General features: G+C 40.7%; 1 protein-coding gene across 19 annotated transcripts in view; it reads right to left on the bottom strand.

Annotated features, from left to right (window-relative positions):
• The window catches only part of madd (MAP-kinase activating death domain), a 53,812-nt gene that overhangs the window by 2,902 nt on the left and 32,149 nt on the right, over nucleotides 1-18,761 (bottom strand). For 10 of the 19 annotated variants that reach the window (XM_076884951.1, XM_004558048.6, XM_076884978.1 and 7 more), the window contains 17 exons: nucleotides 17,853-18,003; nucleotides 17,335-17,538; nucleotides 15,899-15,949; nucleotides 14,513-14,616; nucleotides 14,196-14,279; nucleotides 13,130-13,288; nucleotides 12,657-12,777; nucleotides 11,452-11,514; nucleotides 10,450-10,570; nucleotides 10,164-10,269; nucleotides 9,930-10,040; nucleotides 9,738-9,845; nucleotides 8,576-8,740; nucleotides 8,379-8,451; nucleotides 7,948-8,054; nucleotides 3,088-3,157; nucleotides 542-588 (listed from right to left, as the gene is read on the bottom strand). In XM_076884951.1, the coding sequence (XP_076741066.1) occupies nucleotides 542-588; nucleotides 3,088-3,157; nucleotides 7,948-8,054; nucleotides 8,379-8,451; nucleotides 8,576-8,740; nucleotides 9,738-9,845; nucleotides 9,930-10,040; nucleotides 10,164-10,269; nucleotides 10,450-10,570; nucleotides 11,452-11,514; nucleotides 12,657-12,777; nucleotides 13,130-13,288; nucleotides 14,196-14,279; nucleotides 14,513-14,616; nucleotides 15,899-15,949; nucleotides 17,335-17,538; nucleotides 17,853-18,003 (1,845 nt within the window). The remainder of the gene's footprint in view (nucleotides 1-541; nucleotides 589-3,087; nucleotides 3,158-7,947; nucleotides 8,055-8,378; nucleotides 8,452-8,575; nucleotides 8,741-9,737; nucleotides 9,846-9,929; nucleotides 10,041-10,163; nucleotides 10,270-10,449; nucleotides 10,571-11,451; nucleotides 11,515-12,656; nucleotides 12,778-13,129; nucleotides 13,289-14,195; nucleotides 14,280-14,512; nucleotides 14,617-15,898; nucleotides 15,950-17,334; nucleotides 17,539-17,852; nucleotides 18,004-18,761) is intronic. The other 9 variants (XM_012920973.4, XM_023152579.3, XM_012920972.4 and 6 more) reach the window with 6 other exon arrangements.

The raw sequence follows: 18,761 nt of genomic DNA, 5'->3' as shown, positions 1-18,761 counted from the left end.
GATGTCACTCTGCTGTTTACCTCTTGAACAGTGGTTAAAATGCAATTTTCTTGTGTTAAAAGAACCTGTCTAATACTATAAAATTAAGAAAAAATCCAATCAACACAGAGGTCAGGTCAGGTCTTTCACTTGTGTCAGCATACTGTCGAAATGAAATGAAAACCAAAGGCATTTTCAGACCAGAGCTCTACAGACGCCCAGTGCCCACTGGGGAGCTCGCCCCGAGAACTACGTTTACCTTCGGGGCTTTTTCCTGTTTGCATTTGCACCACCAGAGCGCACACGGATATTCTCCAGCCCACAAAAAATCTTCTATAAACTTTGAGAGTTCCTGCTTCATGTGGTGCAGACGCACAGAAAAAAGTCAGTTCTTTGACTCCAAGAGTTCAAAGAACTATGAAATGAACTCTGGTCTGAAAGCACCTTAAGTTAAGCGCTTTTATTTAAGGAACATTTCTGCTGTGTCCATCTTGTCACTGGCATTCAGCAGTCACATAGCTGTATGTATTCATGATTTCAGACAAAGGAAGAGAGGACTCACCATCGGGGTCTTGTACTTGTGGATCACCACTTCTTTAGTTTCAGGAACTACGCCGGTGCAAGAGACAAAACAGAGAATTCAAAGGCAGCAGAAACCTCAATGAGTTCATATTTGAGAGCTTTTGGGAGGGGGCGGGGGTGTGGTTATAGGGTTGGACTTTCAACAAGGTGTAAAATGAGATGTGGGCCAAGAAAAGTTCACCATAAAGGTCAATTAAAGATCAGATTGAGGGGCAGAAGGGGCTGTCTACTTTTAGCTTAGATAAAATTCAATTGTGAAATCCTGCTCATGTTGCGTTTCCTTATTGTGACTAATGAACTGATCAAATGTTCTCTTTGTCTTCAAATAAGAAAGCAAAATGTTAAATTTCAGCTTGGATTGGTTGGTGAGACGTTCATGGCCCACATGATGAACAAATACGAGCACAAATGTCATAACAAGAGAGTTTGCGACCAAGAAGGCCGCAAAGTTAATATATGAAAAAACAAACAATAAAAAGGACGACCTCCCCAAGCCCTTCCAGCCAGTGAACTCAAAGTTAAACATCACAGAAGAGTCGATACAAGAGGCCAAAATCCTTCGACCCGGGACCACGTCGCTGTCCACGGGTCAGGCTGACTTTTCATTAGTAACTGAACCCATAGCAGAGATGGAAAGGCTGAGATCTGGACAGGTGAAAGGGCTGAGAAATCCTCAACCCCCACAAACTAACTGTCCCACCTAAGATCTCCGCTTGCTGAGATACAGATGGTCAGAGAGTGATGACCACGTGAGTGATGGAGTCTGGGGTGATCTCCGAAATGAATCCGAAGCAAGTGATGGAAGAAGCAGAGGAAAAATTAGCGGTACAGAAAAGGGGAAAGAGGAAGGGGGGAAGAAAAAAAAAAAAATCTATGAAAAGGACGGAGTGAGGAAATATTCTGCACAGGTTTAGTTTCAATAAGAAAGGAGAAAGGTGACGACACTTTACCTGCTGGAGAATGAAGGTTTTCATAGTGGCAAAGATGAGGGCAACATTACAAAAGCAGCACAGAGACACAACAGTAACCCAGCCAGGCGCTCGACGTCTGAGCAAGTTTAAGAGTTACAGCTACTGCTCACCATTCAGTCAGACATTTGCATTTTCCATGAAACTTAACAGGAACCCACTAACTGTGTGACGCATCTCAGGTCGGACAGAATCCTCATACTTGAGCTGTACTTTCAGCTGCTCCCTGAAGTAGGGGGTCGCACAGCGGATGGATCAGTGTGACTGATTTGGCACAGATTTTAGACCAGATGCCCTTCGTGACGCAACCCTCCCATTCATCTGGCACTACGAGTACCTAGCTTGTGACCCCCTGAGGCTGGGTCTGTGTCTCCTCCGTAGGCAAATGTGTTAGCCACTACACCATCCTACTAATGAGACTAAATGTCTTCCTCTTCATGTATCAGGCACGATGCAGTATCGACCGCTTTTAAAGACATTCAGACTCTGCTGCTCTCTTCCCTCAGGCTGACTCAACATGGAACAGTTTAAACCAGGCCAAAAAAATACATGGTTTAAGATCTAAAAAAGGTTACAGTCTTATTGAAAAGGTGGCAGCTCAAATTCTAGTAACAACTTATCTAACTCAGGGCTAGAACACATCACTGCTGTCATGGAGGACAGGCTGCCATTTAGCTACGAGGGGACTCGTGTTACTTGAGAGATTTAGATCTATTTATGGCTTTTGTCAACAAATGAAAACCATAATATGAGCAAAATGCCCTTAATGCTTACATATTTCCAAGCATTATAAGCTTTGATTATGTCGTTTCTGGAAAATCAGTTAATATGATGCTTTTATTTCTAATATTTGTATGGCACCTTTAAAGGGGACCCTGTCCTTATTTTCTGCTGAGTTTGTGTGTGTCTACATGTTAATACTACAGTGGTGGATTCTCATTTGAAAAATGTGCAATATTTTAAATATATAGAACCAAAATCAGAGCATTCAGACTAGTTTGAGAGCAAATATCTTTATACTGTGAGCAGAGCCACTCTACTGCCACGCTGTCCAAAGCTGCTGTTGGTGGGTAGCAGCGAATCACAGAAAGCTGGCTTAAAGTTAAATAGGAAGAGTGCAAAAATGAGACTAAACTGCTTGCACCATAATCTAGTATAAGATCAATGAGGATTACTAATTACTCCAACATAAAAATTGAATTGGAAACAAGCAGAACAGGTCCCCTTTAATTCACACATCTACACAAACTGGCATAGCTATTTATGATACACGTTTCAGCCTTCCTTCTCTACACTGCGCACACCATTTCTCACAAACTTTGGCTTTTTATTACCTTGCTCTAAACCTCAACACTTGCATATGACTAAGCGCAAACCACACCCTCGAAATAATGCATGACGCACTTAATCGCCTGCAGAAGTCAGTGTCTCAATGCTCCAGAGGAGGGCGGCTATCCAATTTAGTGAACCCTTATTAGCTTTCATCAATACATTTGCCGTGAAGCTGAGTTACTGCCGTGCCGAGTACAGGCCTAGAATCAATAGATGGTGTAATTACCAAATTCCTCCAGGACAAAGACTCCCTTCACTGTATTGCACTTTTTAATGTGACTCAGCTCTATGAAAACCTAAAAACAAACAAAAAACAAAACAAAACAAGACAGAACATTATTAACTCAACAACACTGGATGGTGAACACGTCATATTTAAAGAATTAGCCATGTTTAAACTTGTTTTATTCAGTGTGAAAGGTCAAAATAAAAGGCTACACATGGAATGCAAGCTTTGAACGGCTAAGAAAGGAAAAGAAAAAGCACACTATGAGAAATTTTCCATGATCAAACGCATACATGGGCAATGAGGAGAAGCTCAACGCTGATTCAACGTGGCTCATCAATGAAATGAATCAGAACTGGGACAGTTTTGTCATGTTTGGTGTAAACAGCATAGATACTTTTAAAAAAAATCTTTTCTTTATGCTCAAAGATGCAATATGGCCCATATGATGCATACATGGAAGTTCCATATAAAATGTAGACAAGGACACAAAATTAGAGTTGCCATACAGCTACAACAGGAAAGAAAAGAGGTAGAGAAAACAAAAGGAACCGAATAAGATGTAACTGCTAATAAGCAAACACAGCAGAGGTTGTGTACCTTCCGCTCCTTGCAGGGGGAGAGAGCATGGGAGAGAAATGGTTTGGATTATTATCGGACAGAAGAGCACAAACACTCGACGACACTCTGAGAGGGCACTGTCCACAGGAGCCTCGTACAGATTCAAATCAAAAATCCAGCTAAGTGGTTACAAGAGCCAATATGATTTGAAGGAAAAAAAAAAATCCATCACCAGAGGACTCAGCCCACAAAAAACTACTAGGAAATAGGAAAGAAAAAAAAGAAGACAACAAAAAAAAAGAAAAGAAAAAAAAAAAAGAGAAGACTAGAGGTTTGACTAGGGTATTAAGAACTGGATTCACCTCTGTTTTCCTGGACTTTAAACATCTCAGTTCCCCCCCAGAGCCCTCCATGCCTCCTCCTCCAGCAACAAGGGCTGGCACCAACGCCACTTGCTCACACAGCAGAACAAATAAATGAGGGTAGTTACTGATGGACAATAAATCCCACTATGTGCAGGATGCCTCCTCTGATACATCTCACTGCAGAGGGACCCAACAAGGCGGACGCTCACTACACTGCTTAGTTTTCAGTTAGTCTTCTTGACCCCAACATGATCTATGAGGACGTTTATTGAGCTGATGCAAATACTGTGCATGGAAATTTTTAATTCATCATGTTGTATTTGGGATTAGTAATAGTGGTCTGTTGAAATATGACAGAGCTACTGGAATTATATATTACTAGTTTGATATTATTTGTCACATTAGGTGGGGAAAAAAACAAACTATGAAAGTAGACATGATTGTTAGTTTTGACAATGGACTGTATTTAAAAGATGGAAGAAGCCTTTAGGCTTTAAAATACCAAGATGGTCATTTTGATTTCCTGGCAGTTCAAAAATCATGTGGCTCTGTCTAAAAACAAAAACAAAAAAAACTTCAAACCTATCATCTGATATTCCACAAGTTTTCCAAAAATGGAGTTACTCAGCATATAGGGAATTTTTTTTCCACAATGTACTGAATCATATGAGGGCAGTATATATATATATATATATATATATATTAAAAACTACCACTTATACCTAGAATCTGAGTAATTTTGAACCCCACAGCTCAATATTAGCACACCTGGCTGTGTAGCAAAACAAAGTTTACACACATTTTGATGTGAAAGCTGCTACACCATGAGCCAAAGCTAGCTAGATGTGATTGATAGATAAAAATCCTTCTAAACACATACACACTGAAGAAGATGAATAATTACTGCAGGACTGAACGGGTCGTTGATGGGATGTTGAGCAGAGGTGCTGCAAGTCAGAGCGGGGTAGTGTACGACTGTGCAGAGTGTGGAGAACAGGTTATTGAAAGGGTTTCAGGCCTGAGAAGGAGAGTTGGGGGGGTGAAGGGTGGCAGACCGATGTGGAGCAGTGTGGACGATGGAGGTGGTTAACTAGGTTCTAGTTTTAAACCTGCAGTCTTTCTAATGGCCACCAGGGGTTGTTTCCTCTGGCTGCAAAACCAACTGAATATGTAAAAGTTAAGTGGAAAACAGTCCCATTTCTCACTTGATCTATGATCTTATATATTTTCTGATTACTTTATTGTCTCAATTGTTCGTTTCAGTTCTTATTTAACACAAAATTAAAAGCATTTTGCCAATTAGTGTCCCATAAAGTATTAAAGCAGGCTATTATTTAAGGTGCCTGTCAGTTCCTTGGTTGGATCTACTTGTCATGTCTGGTTTCAAAGAAATCAAGATGACAAGGGCCAAAATGTTCAAGTCGACACTTCATAAACAGGGTCTACAATATCACCGTGGCTATATCCGTCTTTAATATACAGTCTATGATTGCTGACCAGCCAAACATTTACACACATGTATATATCTACAGTCAATAGTTTGCATACACTAGGTTGTTTCTTTATTTTTGGTTATTATCCACATTTTATCTCTACTGTGATTTGTGAATAGTTACTGTAGAGTTATTCACTGACCAACAGTAAGTTGAGCTCGTTTTGCTGTAGTACTGCGCTGTCCACCAAATATGTGTATCTTGGGTATACCTTACTTTTCTACTACATAATTGTTTAAGATAAATCAATAGTAGCTCACTGAGAGAAAAACTAAATTATAATATTTTTTCTTGTTTAGACTGAATTTTAAGACATTTACATTTTCCAAAACACTTGGGAGTTTCAAAGAGTTTAATTTTGTGTAATTTTGCATCAGATTTTTATTAAATTCAGTTCATGAGAAATATGCATGCCCTCACTATGCCCAAAATTTTGACTGGTATTGTATTGGGCACCATCATGAATTAAAACTAAATAGAACAAAGTTCCTCATTTTGAGTACTGATATCCGGTCGTTAAGTCTGACATCACTAGCCGTGTCTGGGTCTAAACTCCGCTGCAGGTCCATATATCAAACGATCACCATGGCATTACTGAGAGTTGAAAAACTGTCTAAAGTCTTTCATCTTTAATAAAATGATCAGCGTTCTGCTCTACCAGGTGTAACAATTGAGTTTAACATCCAGGCATCCATGAAAACGGAATTTATGACATTTAACGGAGTTAGAAGTTAGCAGGAAGTTAGCTCGCTAGCTTCTATCTAAATACAATATAGCATGTCCTGACTGCGGGGTTTTGGAAACAAATTAAAACGTACAGCTCTGCTATCACTTCCAACATAAATGAAGACAGAAAACTAAACAGCAGTGACGTTTGTAGGGTTACTGAAGTTTGGCTAGCTGGTATATAATGATGTGCTACGTGACCACTAGCGACACAGCTATGTTAGCATAATATAAACAAGCTAACTTTTTTTCCACTCTATAAAAGTTAACGTGAGTGTTCTCGGTGGTCAGGAACAAATGTAATCGCATGGCAGGATGCTGTAAAAGGACCAAACTTCAGCCAGGAGAACAACTGAGATAATCCATCCACAATACGAGGTTAGTCATTCATATACTGCTGCATGGGCTGGGCTGTAGTTACATCCTAAGGTTTTAAAAACTGAGCTTAAATAAATTATTAGCGGCAATAAAAGCCGAGGGAGGTCAACAGGGATCACTGACTGTTTTAGGAGCTTTTTGAGATCAAATAGAAGAAAATACATAACATTAAACATGTTAACAACACAAAAGCCATATTAAACGCAGACTACTTTAGACCCGGAAGTAGGATTCGTCGCGTCATCACTGAACAACCGGATACAGTACTATCCCAAAAACTTGGGTTTGGGCATTTTGCTTCTAATTAATCACAACATCCAAAATATAACAAGGTACAATTAAGTCTTTTGCATAATACTGCAGTGCATGTAATTAAAATGGGAGAAATTTATGCGGTAACAGAAAAATTATATTTCAGTTTTTGGGGGGTGGAAAGTGGGTCCAATGACACGTCTCTGCAGTGTGATGGACCGTCCAAATTACCCAGAACACCACTGCTGCAGAATTTTCTAAAAGGAAAAAACAAAAACAAAAAAAACGTAGGACCTCGGGTGAACTGATGCCAGTTTAAAGATAGTGGGTATCTAACAATGAACACTTCTACCCCTAATTTGTATTATTCAGCATAGTTCAATCAGAGCTACACATTTTAAATGAACCTGTGGAAACAAAGCACCCAACTATCACTACTGCTCAGACATGAAGACAACACATGAAGATGTTCAAGGGGTCCAAACTTAAAATCAAAGGTTGCTATAAAATAGCCAATTATTAATGAAAAGTCTTTTCTCAAGGTCATCCGTCTTACCACTGTGGAACGTCACTCTTACACACACACGAACAGATTAACATCTCCTCCCACACAGTAACTCAACATGAAATCCGAGCACCACAGATGTCGAAAGAAACTTGTGTGGAAGGATGGGTTCATTTTTTGGCAAAGACATGCACACAATCTCTCTCTCTCTCTCACACACACACACACACACACACACACACACACACACACACACACACACACACACACACACACACACACAGAAACGGGGGGGGGGGGGGGGGCAAATCCAAAAAAAGCAAAAGCACAAACAGGAATTCTTCCTCTATGGGAAAAACAGGTATGAGTAGATGCCAATCAAATGTGTTGTAAGGATTTTCTTAGTGATAGAGGAAGACGTCACACGATGAAAGGAAATGATTCAGAGGCAAACACGAGAGACGAGCGGAGAGGGTGGACAGAAGGACGATGAAGTCTGAACCATCATGAGTGATTCTACATTGTCATGCCCTTCTGTGAGATGAGACGCAGTTTCTTTGCAGTAGAACTGGTCTCTTACCTGGCTGTGCATGAATTTAAGGTTGATTCCCTCCAGTGTGACCTGCAGTAGTCCACCTTCACCAGTCTTCATGTCCTGGACGGGGAACTCGCCGCCCAGTTCGGGACCTGAAGGATGGACACAGGAACAGGAATGTCTGAAAGCTTGTCACATGTTCTTCTTACCTTAAACAACCTGGAAGTACTTGGAAATTTCAAAACTGCAGCAGTGCTTTATTAAACTTTAGGTCTGTCCATGTTTTGTGTTATTATCAACATATCTATATCTATGCAATACTGACTGCTCTAAAATATTTAATTAATCAAAATAAAATACTATTTTGTACTACTCAACAATCAAACTGTCAAAAGAAACAATGCCCATGTTAAAGAGAATAATGAATGAAATAAGATGCAAAAAGGAACCTGTGGTTGCTCTAACTCACTCCATACCTGGTTTAATGCTTTGCTGTCTTGCTGCAGCCCTTTCCATACTGTCTTTAACACAGTAGTAGAGTTCACGACACTGGAAAGCAATCAGAAAGTTATTCGATTTTAGAATCTTCTTAAGAGATGCAGACACATCTCTTAAGAAGATGATGTGTCTGCATCATTTAACACAAGAGATGCAGACACAAGAAGCCTCTGACCTTTTTGGTATAGAACTTATTCAGCTGCGTCTCTTGGCCGTTGCGTCTCCAGAGACACAGCACCTTGGTCTTGGGGCAGTAGGTCATGTTGATGAGTTTCTCGTACCACCAGCGTTCATAAACGGTACCGATGTTGCTGCGCAGGACTATGCAATCATCGCAAACCTGGAACAATAAAGCACAAGTAAAATAAGCACACTATTTCTATGTTCAGGAAAGTTTCAGACACTCTGAGACCATTTGATATTTTAGAAAAATATCCTTTGCTACAACCTTTGCGTTATGCTACAGGCACACTGGTGAAAACAGTGGTTTAAGACCACAACATGACCTAAAATTACTGCGACTGTGTAATGAGCTTCCAATCTCCATCCATCCATCCTCATCCGCTTTGTCCGGGGCCGGGTCGCAGGGGCAGCAGCCTAAGCAAAGAGGCCCAGACCTCCCTCTCCCCAGCCACCTCCTCCAGCTTATCCGGGGGAATACCAAGGCGTTCACAGGCCAGCCGAGAGATATAATCTCTCGAGCGTGTCCTGGGTCTGCCCCGGGGCCTCCTCCCGGTGGGACATGCCTGGAACACCTCACCCAGGAGGCGCCCAGGGGGCATCCTTGTCAGATGCCCGAACCACCTCAGCTGGCTCCTTTCGATGTGGAGCAGCAGCTGCTCTACTCTGAGCCCCTCCCGGATGGCCGAACTTCTCACCCTATCTCTAAGGGAGAGGCCAGCCACCCTTCGGAGGAAGCTCATTTCTGCCGCTTGTATCCGCGATCTCGTTCTTTCGGTCACTACCCACAGCTCGTGGCCATAGGTGAGGGTAAGGACGTAGATCGACCGGTAAATTGAGAGCTTCGCTTTTACACTCAGCTCCCTCTTCACCACAACGGACCGGTGCAGCGTCCGCATTACTGCGGAGCTTCCAATCACATCTATGAAATGGTTACGTCAAAGACAGGGACTAAGTCTGCAACCAACAATGGTTGCAACTTTAGTGCGCCAATTTGGCGGTTACGTGCTCAACCTGTGAGCAAAAAGTTGTAACTAGTAATCAATCTGACAAACCACAAATTCTTCCTAGTCACAAGCAGAATGCCCTCTTATTTTTACTCTAATGTGACCAAGTCATTAGGGAGACAGTACACATAAAATGCAGACTTTGCATACCTCCATGAAAAAGATGTCTCCTGTAGTATCAGTGCCAGCATGAACAACAAATGTTTGTTTCTTGATGTGACGGCTTCCGCTGGGCCTGATGGACAGCTCTCGGCCGTTCTGCAAATGTAGTTCAGCACATATTTCATCAAAACAATGAACTGAAGTTTAACTGGGTGAAATAAAACGAATACAAATTTTTACCATTTGAGCCAGTTTGTCAAGTATCTCGTTGATCTCTTGGCTATACGTGAGGCCGATGTGGGACTTGCCCATCAGGCGCCTCACTTTCTTCCTGATGTCATTTTTGCTCACCTACATGAAAACAAACAAACACAAACCTCAAAGGCTGACATATTCACAGGGAAACAAAAATTTGTGTATATTAACAAACAGTTTTACTGTGCTTTGAATGAACTGACAAAAAGCACTCCATACTTTCATCATTAGCATGTATGCAATCATGTTGTGCAGCAGGGTGGCCAAAAGTCTGTCTTCATCATCCTCCAGGCGCTTGCGGTCATGTTCTCCCAGTGACAGGTATCTGTGTCGACATGCAACACAGAAGAACTTATTCACAGTCCACAATGAGTTCCATGGAGTAGATATGAAAACGGTGATGCAACATAGTGAAAAAACCAAGACCAAGAGAAAAAAAAAAAAAAAGCATATGAAAATTAACATAAATCACACTGGCTGAACTAAAACAATGGCCAAGTGGAACCTTTCAATCATCTCCTGAGGTCCTTGGTCCATGCCCATGCCCTCACGCTCCAACATAACAGCATCTAAGAAGGCATCCTCCCAGAACTGCACCTGGTCCCAAAGTGTGGAGCGCTCCTTACCTAGAAACATCAAGAAGACAGATGAAGCTCCCCAAAATTTGAAAAGCTTCTGTCTGCACCTTGGCTGGTAACATATTAACACAAACTACACCACATGCAGCCACCAAGCTCTTTCAAAGATTTGCATACATTTCTATAACAGGAGAAAATATGCATGTATCGGGGTCTGATACATGCTGGTCGTTAACACATCTTACACACAATAAGGTTTACTGGAACATTTGGATGAGCATAATTAAGCGCACATCAAAACAGGTCAAATGAAAACTAAACCAAAATGGTTTGGTTAAAACACACACACACACACACACACACACACACCAGGTACAGTGTTGTCTGCTGCAGCTTTTAAGTGCGGTTTTTGTAACCTTTCCAAAATAACAAGTTAGTGGAGCTTTTTTCCCCCTTTAGCCTCAAATTAGTTGCTTTCACTTTCCATTACATCATTTTTTCTCACCCCTATTACAATGTGGTAATTGGTCACTAGGAATCTTGACATTTAACAGTATCACTCATCAGCTGGTTGCTTGAGTGTGTTCAGCTGGTAATTACATCTCTACCAGCACTTAAAGGTAACACTCATTCAGTGTGCAAACCCATGAAATGTTAGGCTGTTAGGTTAAAATAAAAGTTAGAGGGAAAATGTTTGTGAACAGAAAAATCAAAGAAACATTAACTAAAAGCTCCTAGTTTAACTGTGATCTTCCTGTGAGACATCTTCCTATTGCTTACATGCTCTACCCCTCTGTATGTTTAACACAGATGTGCAAGGAAAAAAGAAAACCCCACAGAGATTAAACACAGAGCTAGCTGGGGTGAACCGTGGATACGCTCCACAAACACAAAGGAATTAAAGGGCAAAGGCAAGAGATCAGCCCTACTTAGTGAAAAGGTTTCCATGGCAGCATCCTCTAGTTGATCCCAAACGGAGCTCTTATCACGGCCTGGAAGAATTCCCCATGAGGAGCAGCAGGAGGGAAAAAAAGCAGCAAAAGCAGGAGGGGGTTAGGCGAAGAGGTGAGTAGGTTTAATGGCAACAACAAAAGCGGAGCGGGTCGAAACCCACACGAGACGAACAAAAACAAGGAGAAATGGACAAAGCAAGCCCAGATATTCACAGATCTAGAACTTGGCTGGCTTGTTATTTTATAACAGCACTCAAGGAGATGAGCCACTATCTTACGTTCTTACTTTAGTTTGACATCCTGTTTTGTTACACAGAGTCACAGTTAGATACCATTTTTTCTGGTGTTCTAAATTACAGTCATTCAGAAAAAGTCACAGACAAGTGCCACCTTCAGCAAAGAAAATTAGTCATTTGCACAGGTTAGGAAGGAGTGACAAATTAAAGGAAAAACCTGGCAGAGAATAAAGCATTTCTATCTTAATAATGGGAGTGATCAAAGATGACAATTGTTCCAGCTATAAGGCCTTGTGGGAGGGGCTTCACAATTAGAAATATCTGTATACGCTTTTATATAAAGTCACCAAAAATTTTAACCAAATGTATATCTATGGAGATGTTGGACTCCATTGAGTCCAAAGTCAACAGCACTCTGAACCACCATGATGAAAGCATCAAATGAGGGAATGTTTTTTGGAGGAGTGATGTCTGAGCCTTCAGTGGCGTTCCAGACACTTGAAGAATCAATGGAGAACACTGAAACTGTTATACTGGCATGTAGTGGGCTACTACTATTATTACAATTATCTTTACAGTTTATTTTATTTTTTAGACAAAACAAAACAGCTTTTAACCTTTAGCTGTAGTTTACTGGTTTGTAGCATTTAACATTACATAATCCTAAATCATCACATGTCTGACTTCTGCTTTGCTCTATTATAAGCAACTCCCAAATTAGTGAAAGTTCACTGTGATTACATTAACTGGCAAACCAAATTAGGAAGTTGCGTAAGTTAAAGTAAGTAAGGGGTAACTGAAAGTGCTTCCGTCTTTACTTTAGTGGAAGGACCAATTTTAAGTTGTTAGTACAGCAACAAAGAACAGAAAGCAAGTTTTTACCAAGCATCAGCTGTTGGAGCAAACTGTAAGAGAAAGCCTTAGAACAAGAGAGCAGGAGCCTACCCAGCAGGCCTTCGAAAAGGTAAATCCTCATACTGGTGTCCTCGATGGGCTGTGCAGGCAGCCCCTTTGCCAAGGCAGGTAAATGATCTTTTACACCAGGTTTCAGAGTATGGGTCTTCCCCTTTGGAAAAAAAGACAAAGTGAATCAGAAGTTATTACAATAACCCCAAATATGTTCGCAAATGTGCAAATATAGAAAACTAGCTTAAATTCATTTAAATACGTTGACACCACTTGGGTTTTAACGCAACACGAACACTGAATTGCTGGAAGATGTAGGTTTCCTTAGTTTAATCTTAGTTAAAGAAACAAAAACTATTTTCCACTTCAACTTTTTCAAGTTTTAACCTCTACTGGTTGTGACTGAACTTCAACTGAACCTTGAAATCCCACCAAGGCCCAGTACCTTTTGTGAAGCTTTCACTTATTTTAACTTGTGAAGTCATAAACAAAGCAGTGAGTCCTTTACTTACAAACACTGAGCTGGTGGCTGGGTTGGTTTCAATCTCGCTGTCAGAAAGAGTCCCCCTGGACTGAGTTAAATGAGGGGCGGTTCTCCCGCCAAGGCCATCGCCTGCTGTGCTGCTCAGATCACTGTCAGCTCCGAGAGTTTCTCCAGAGCTATTGCTTATCTACAAAGTAAGAACCAAGGTGTAAGAACAATACAGAAGTGGGGAAGGTTTATTCTTGGGAGTATTTAGTTACTAAAAAACATTAAAAAAAGAAAAAAAAGAAAAAAGCACAATCACGCAAAATAAATTAAACAGTTATGCAACATATTCCTCATCTTAACCCAGCACTACACCAGTTTTAAAAACCACCTTAATCAGATATACCTTGAAATTATGGGGTTTTTTTTCCTGTGTACTTTTATCAACCTCTCACATTGTGGAAGAAGTTTGGCCACAACACACTTCTTTACTCTGATACTGCTGTTTCTGTTCATTGAGGTTTATGTGCATTTCTTCTATGCACAGCTCTGATAAAGACCAACCACATCATTTCAATCATAGTGAGGTCTGGGCTTCAACTGGTCCATTGCAACATCTTAATTCTTTTCTTTTTCAGCTGCTCTGCTGTAGATTCACTGCTGTGCTTGGGATCATTGTCCTACTGCCCTACAAGCTTTAGCTGGAGAACCAATAGCCTCAGATTTGACTCCATGATATTCAGTGACTGTGAGGTGCCCATTTTCATTCTTCTTAACATCACTGTATGATGACTACATGTTTTTAAATGGTTGCACTCTTTGAGAATGACATCTGCATCATTTTTATATAATTACTTTTGTTCATGGAGAGGCTGAAAACTCATCATCTAAGGACATTTGGCATTTTCAGTCTTCACTAAATCTATAACCTAGCAACAGCAACGTCACAGCTCTCAGAGGACTGGTTTGTTTTATTACAGCTAACAATATGCTAACACATACCACCCACATTTCTTGGTTCTTTTTTTTTTTTATTTTTTTTTTTAATTACTTTGTAGGTGGAATAAACCAAAATTTAGTGACTAATATCTGAGTTGGCCATGCCCTACCACTGTGCTGGCCTCTGAGTCCTGGCTGGTGCTCCTTGTCAGGATTGGTGGCTCTGAGCTTGCTACAGATTCAGTGTCACTCTTCTGTAACCCAAAAGAAAAAAAAACAAAAAACAATACATTGGTATTTTTATATGTAATGGTATTTTCAAGGGAAACAACATCAAAACTTGAATACTACAAGAATTACAGGCTCTGGCAAAAACATATACAAAGACTGGGGAATTAGATTGAACTATTAAGCTTTTATATTTTAAACCTAGTTTAATCTTCTCTATGCTTCACACATGTTTTCGCACAGTGCTGCATATACAAACCTGAGATCCAGATGTTACACTCAGGCCACTATCAGCACTGATTTGGGACTTCTTCTCCTCTGCATCTGTCACCTGGGGGCGCTGCTGCTTTGCTCCTTCTGACCCTGCAAAATAGGCATGATTATAAGCACATTTTCATGAAGACAACTACGCTGCCTTCTTACCTTATTCAGAGCCGCCTCACTCAAAGCCAGCACAGCACAGCGACACTGACGCTACATCCATCTGAAGTGCCAAAGCCTCAATTTAAACATTGCATTGCACTTGTGCACAGCAAAGCATACAGTATAACACTAGCTTATCAAAGTTTGGTATCAAAGACTTGGTGCCTTAACCTCATTCTAGCTGAAAAATACTGTAAGAAGAAAAATTAATAATTCCTGCATCTTAAAAAAAAAAAAAAAGTTCTAATTATTTTATTTTTATCTTTCCATATAAAATACTGGTGTTATAATGAAAAAAACAAAACAAAAAAACAGCTTAAGTTGTTCAAGACCAGACAGAGAAAAGACAGAAGGGGCAAGCAGAGTGCAGTAAAATTGGGAAAAAGTTACAAATGAAAACAAAACTGCCAGAGCGTGTGACATTAAGTCTCAGTCAATGCTGCAAATGTGGCCCAAGTTACACCAAAAACAGACACAGGCAGTTAGGCATGCAGACAAACTGATGGACGGTAAAGGAGACATTTTCTGTTTCAAGTGTGATTTGCAATTTGTTCCATCACCTCCGCAGGTGCAGATGGTGACGAGTACATCCTGACCCTTCCTTGTTCCTTTTTCATTCCCCCCCCGTGATTTTGTGACGTTTAACTTTTCTAACATTTCATAAGGCTTTTAAGTGTACCTGTGAAATATTGGCTGCAAACACACAGTTTACAGCAAGCCACTTGAAACTGGAAAGAATACAGTTAAAAGAGGAGGACAGGGCAGCAGGTATTCATCTCTGTTCATCATAATGCATGTTTGCAAGGAAAAAGAAACACACTGGTAAAACAAAATGACATATTGAAATTCCCCCTTTTTTTTAAAAAAATGTCAATTAAGTTCCACAAGATTTTGGAAACAGTCTCTATTAAACACAGCATGGCACTTTTGAAAATAAAATGCTTTCTTTTCCCTAAAAGTATTGTATTTGTGTAAAATGCTTTAGCCTTAATTATTTTATAGAAAAAACAGCCTGATACACATTTTATTTGTAAGAGTAAAATCAAGACCTGTGTAACTATATTTCTTGGGTTATTCTCCTTCATTTCTTTATTTATTCATGTATAAAAGATCCTGGTAAGTTTGAAAAGGTAGACAGAAGGCAGCAGGAAAAAAAGGTCAGCAGCTGAACACCCTAATCCTTTTTTGTTGGGTTTTTTTGGGTGTGTGAAAAGTCTCTTACTCTGTTGTTTTTCCATAGCTTTTTGCTTATCCTGGTGCTTGCTCCACAATTCTACCCAAGATGCATTGCAAGCAAGGAGAGAAAGACAGAGAGAGAGTCAGAGAGCTGGTTGAAAAGGCATGTATGGTGGATGAGCATCAAAATCAAAAGCAAAACAAAGTAAGCATTGAGAATCTGTCAATATTGACGGAAGGTATTTTGTAATGTTTGCATGTAGCTCTGCTTTAATCTGGAACATTTTAAAAAATAGAAAAAGAACTTTTTTTTTTTTTTTTACATTGAATCCATCATGTGTAACAGCTACTAAGGGAACATTACAACACACCCGTAGTTCCTGGCACAAAGTCCTGGAGAGCCACACAGTGACGTCAGAATGAGCTTTTGCTCTAATTACAGGCCACTGATTTGCATTTATTGCATTTGTCTGGCTCTCCAGAGCACAAGTAAGACAGCAAGAGAGAGAGATCAGGAGATAGAAAGAGAGCGAGAGAGGGAGAGAGATGGATGATTTGGAAAAGAGCATGGGATGAGGTTGAGAGGCCGATTAGCCAGCATGTGAAATGGAGCAGTTGCAGAAGCCAGGATGCAAGTCTCACAGCTTTCTGTAGAATTGAAGGTGCAGCTTCTAACAAGAAAAGAAGGGGGTATGGGTAGGAGAGGCGTCAGGGTGGTTTAGCTGAGAAAGTCCCCTGTATACAGACCCAGAATAACTTTTGGAAATTGAAATCCTGAAGAGATTATTAAAGATTTTTCCACTTACTTCCATCTGGACCAATAGAAAAGCTTCTTAGGTGACATTTGCATTCTTACTGGGACTGTTTACTGGGGAGTGATTCTTCCACCCACCATGCTGAGAGCAAAGGGAGCTGCTATTTTCTACAGCACGCCTTGCAGAAAACCTGCAGTGAGGGTAGTCTCGACTACTGATGCGCATACCTCTGGTTTCCCTCATCCACTACTGCAGATTTACGTATTAGAAGACCAAAACAATGACATGCATTCAAGGTGCCGAGAGGCTAACGACAGAACTCTGGGAAGGAGGCAAACAGGGGCACAGATGTTTAAGGGAAGGGAGACAAGCACACGCAGTCCAGGCTGAAAGACAGGGATATATTCCAGACACTTTGCAAGGCTTTCATCATGTCTGCAACCAAGGCCTCATTCTGAATTTGAATTTCGAAAATCATCTAAGCAGAACATTATTGTTATTATTGTTGTTTTGGTTTTTTAGTTTGGCTGCCCACTCTTGCGATTATTTTTAGTCAAAATGTGTGGAATATTATTACCCTGCAAGAATCTGAGTCTGGAACAAGTGAGGGGATCTTTCTTTGAGACGGCTGGAGGAGGGGAGGGAGACTGGTATTAAGGGTGATGAGCTTGTAGGGGGAGGGGATTTTTACAGTGCACATGCAACCGGGCTGGAGTGGTGTACACACCAATCGAGGCAATAAAGTTCTCCTCATTCAGACTCCGGGTATCAAAATGGCGGGCTCCTTTGCCCGTTGTGTGGTGTGGCAGCTGCAGGTGGGGAATATTCAGAAGGCCCTGAGGTCTGGCAGTCTCCATACGACCAGAAGGACTCTCTTTACTCCCTGGGCTGCCAGCACTGTCTGTGGGGCTTCGCTTGCGCTTTTCTGGGTCTACCGAGTTACGGAAATTAAGGGGCCAAAAACAGAGGTCATCAAAAATACACAAAAACAAAAGAGGCGGTGGGTTAAACTGGGAATCAATTAAAAGTAAGAAAAATCACACTTTTAGTGCTTCGAAGTCTAACATGCAACACAAAGCTTAATATAAACAGTGCAAAGACGGACAAGTGTTAGTAGCACAGGCTCGCTGCCGTTACACTCCTCAGCACAAAGAATCTTAAACAAGCTGAGAAAAGTAAAAGTAAATAAATAAATCCTCTAACTCACTCATTTCCACTCCTCCGTGTTAAAAGCATGAGGCATACCTTTGGTTTGATAATGTGTACGTGCTATTTCCAGCAGGCTGAATACACTGGCCATTCCCCCGAGGCCTGCATTAGTGTAGGAGTGCTCCAGACTGGAAACGGTGCACTTCAAGATGTCCAACATGCCTTTGTACACCTTCCTGTTCACCTCCTGGAAACAAAACACAGTAACATGGTTTCTACTGAAAAACTGAATAGAAAAATACAAATAACACTACAAGCTTCCATCGTCAAAGACTATCATTTCAAAACCTTAAACAAGTCTCAGTTATTAAAGGCAAACAATACTTTGAACAAGTCCCAGATTGAAACACTTCATATATAATATATAATCTCATGGAATTATTATTCCAATAGTTATATTCTGAAAATTAAAAAAATCCTCGAAGTTCACTGTTCTTCTAAGTGTTTATACACCATAAAAACATGCAGGATAAGTTGCTCTCGAAAATCTTGTGTGATGGAAGCAGCTGCAGGAAGCCAACGGTGGGACCATCACTCAAACTCAAAGAGTACCAACCAGGGATGGGTGGAGAGGGCAGAAAGGATACCATAATGTTATACATTAATGTATGTATACATTATGGGGGGCTAGGACTCTTATTGAAAAGCTGTTCTTTTGTCACTTTTTGCAGTGATTATGTTTCAAACGAAATAACGACCGCTAGTGAAAAAGGAGAAGAAAACCTACAGCCAAGCACTTTTAACAGATAAGTGCTTTAACATGCTGCAGAGTGGTGGAACTGTGGTTAGCTTTATTTTGTTGCATCTGTATATGCAAAAGCCTGGCAGGTTGATATCAAACACAGCAGAGCCTTAGAATACTGTTTCAGAACTTCCTTCTATATTGTTCTGGCTCAATACTGGACCAATTCCAAATGTTTTTGTCCAGATTAATCATTTAGACTA

The sequence above is a fragment of the Maylandia zebra genome, linkage group LG1, assembly GCF_041146795.1.
Source record: "Maylandia zebra isolate NMK-2024a linkage group LG1, Mzebra_GT3a, whole genome shotgun sequence".
NCBI lineage: Eukaryota > Metazoa > Chordata > Actinopteri > Cichliformes > Cichlidae > Maylandia > Maylandia zebra.
This window is presented reverse-complemented; position numbering and strand designations above follow the sequence as displayed.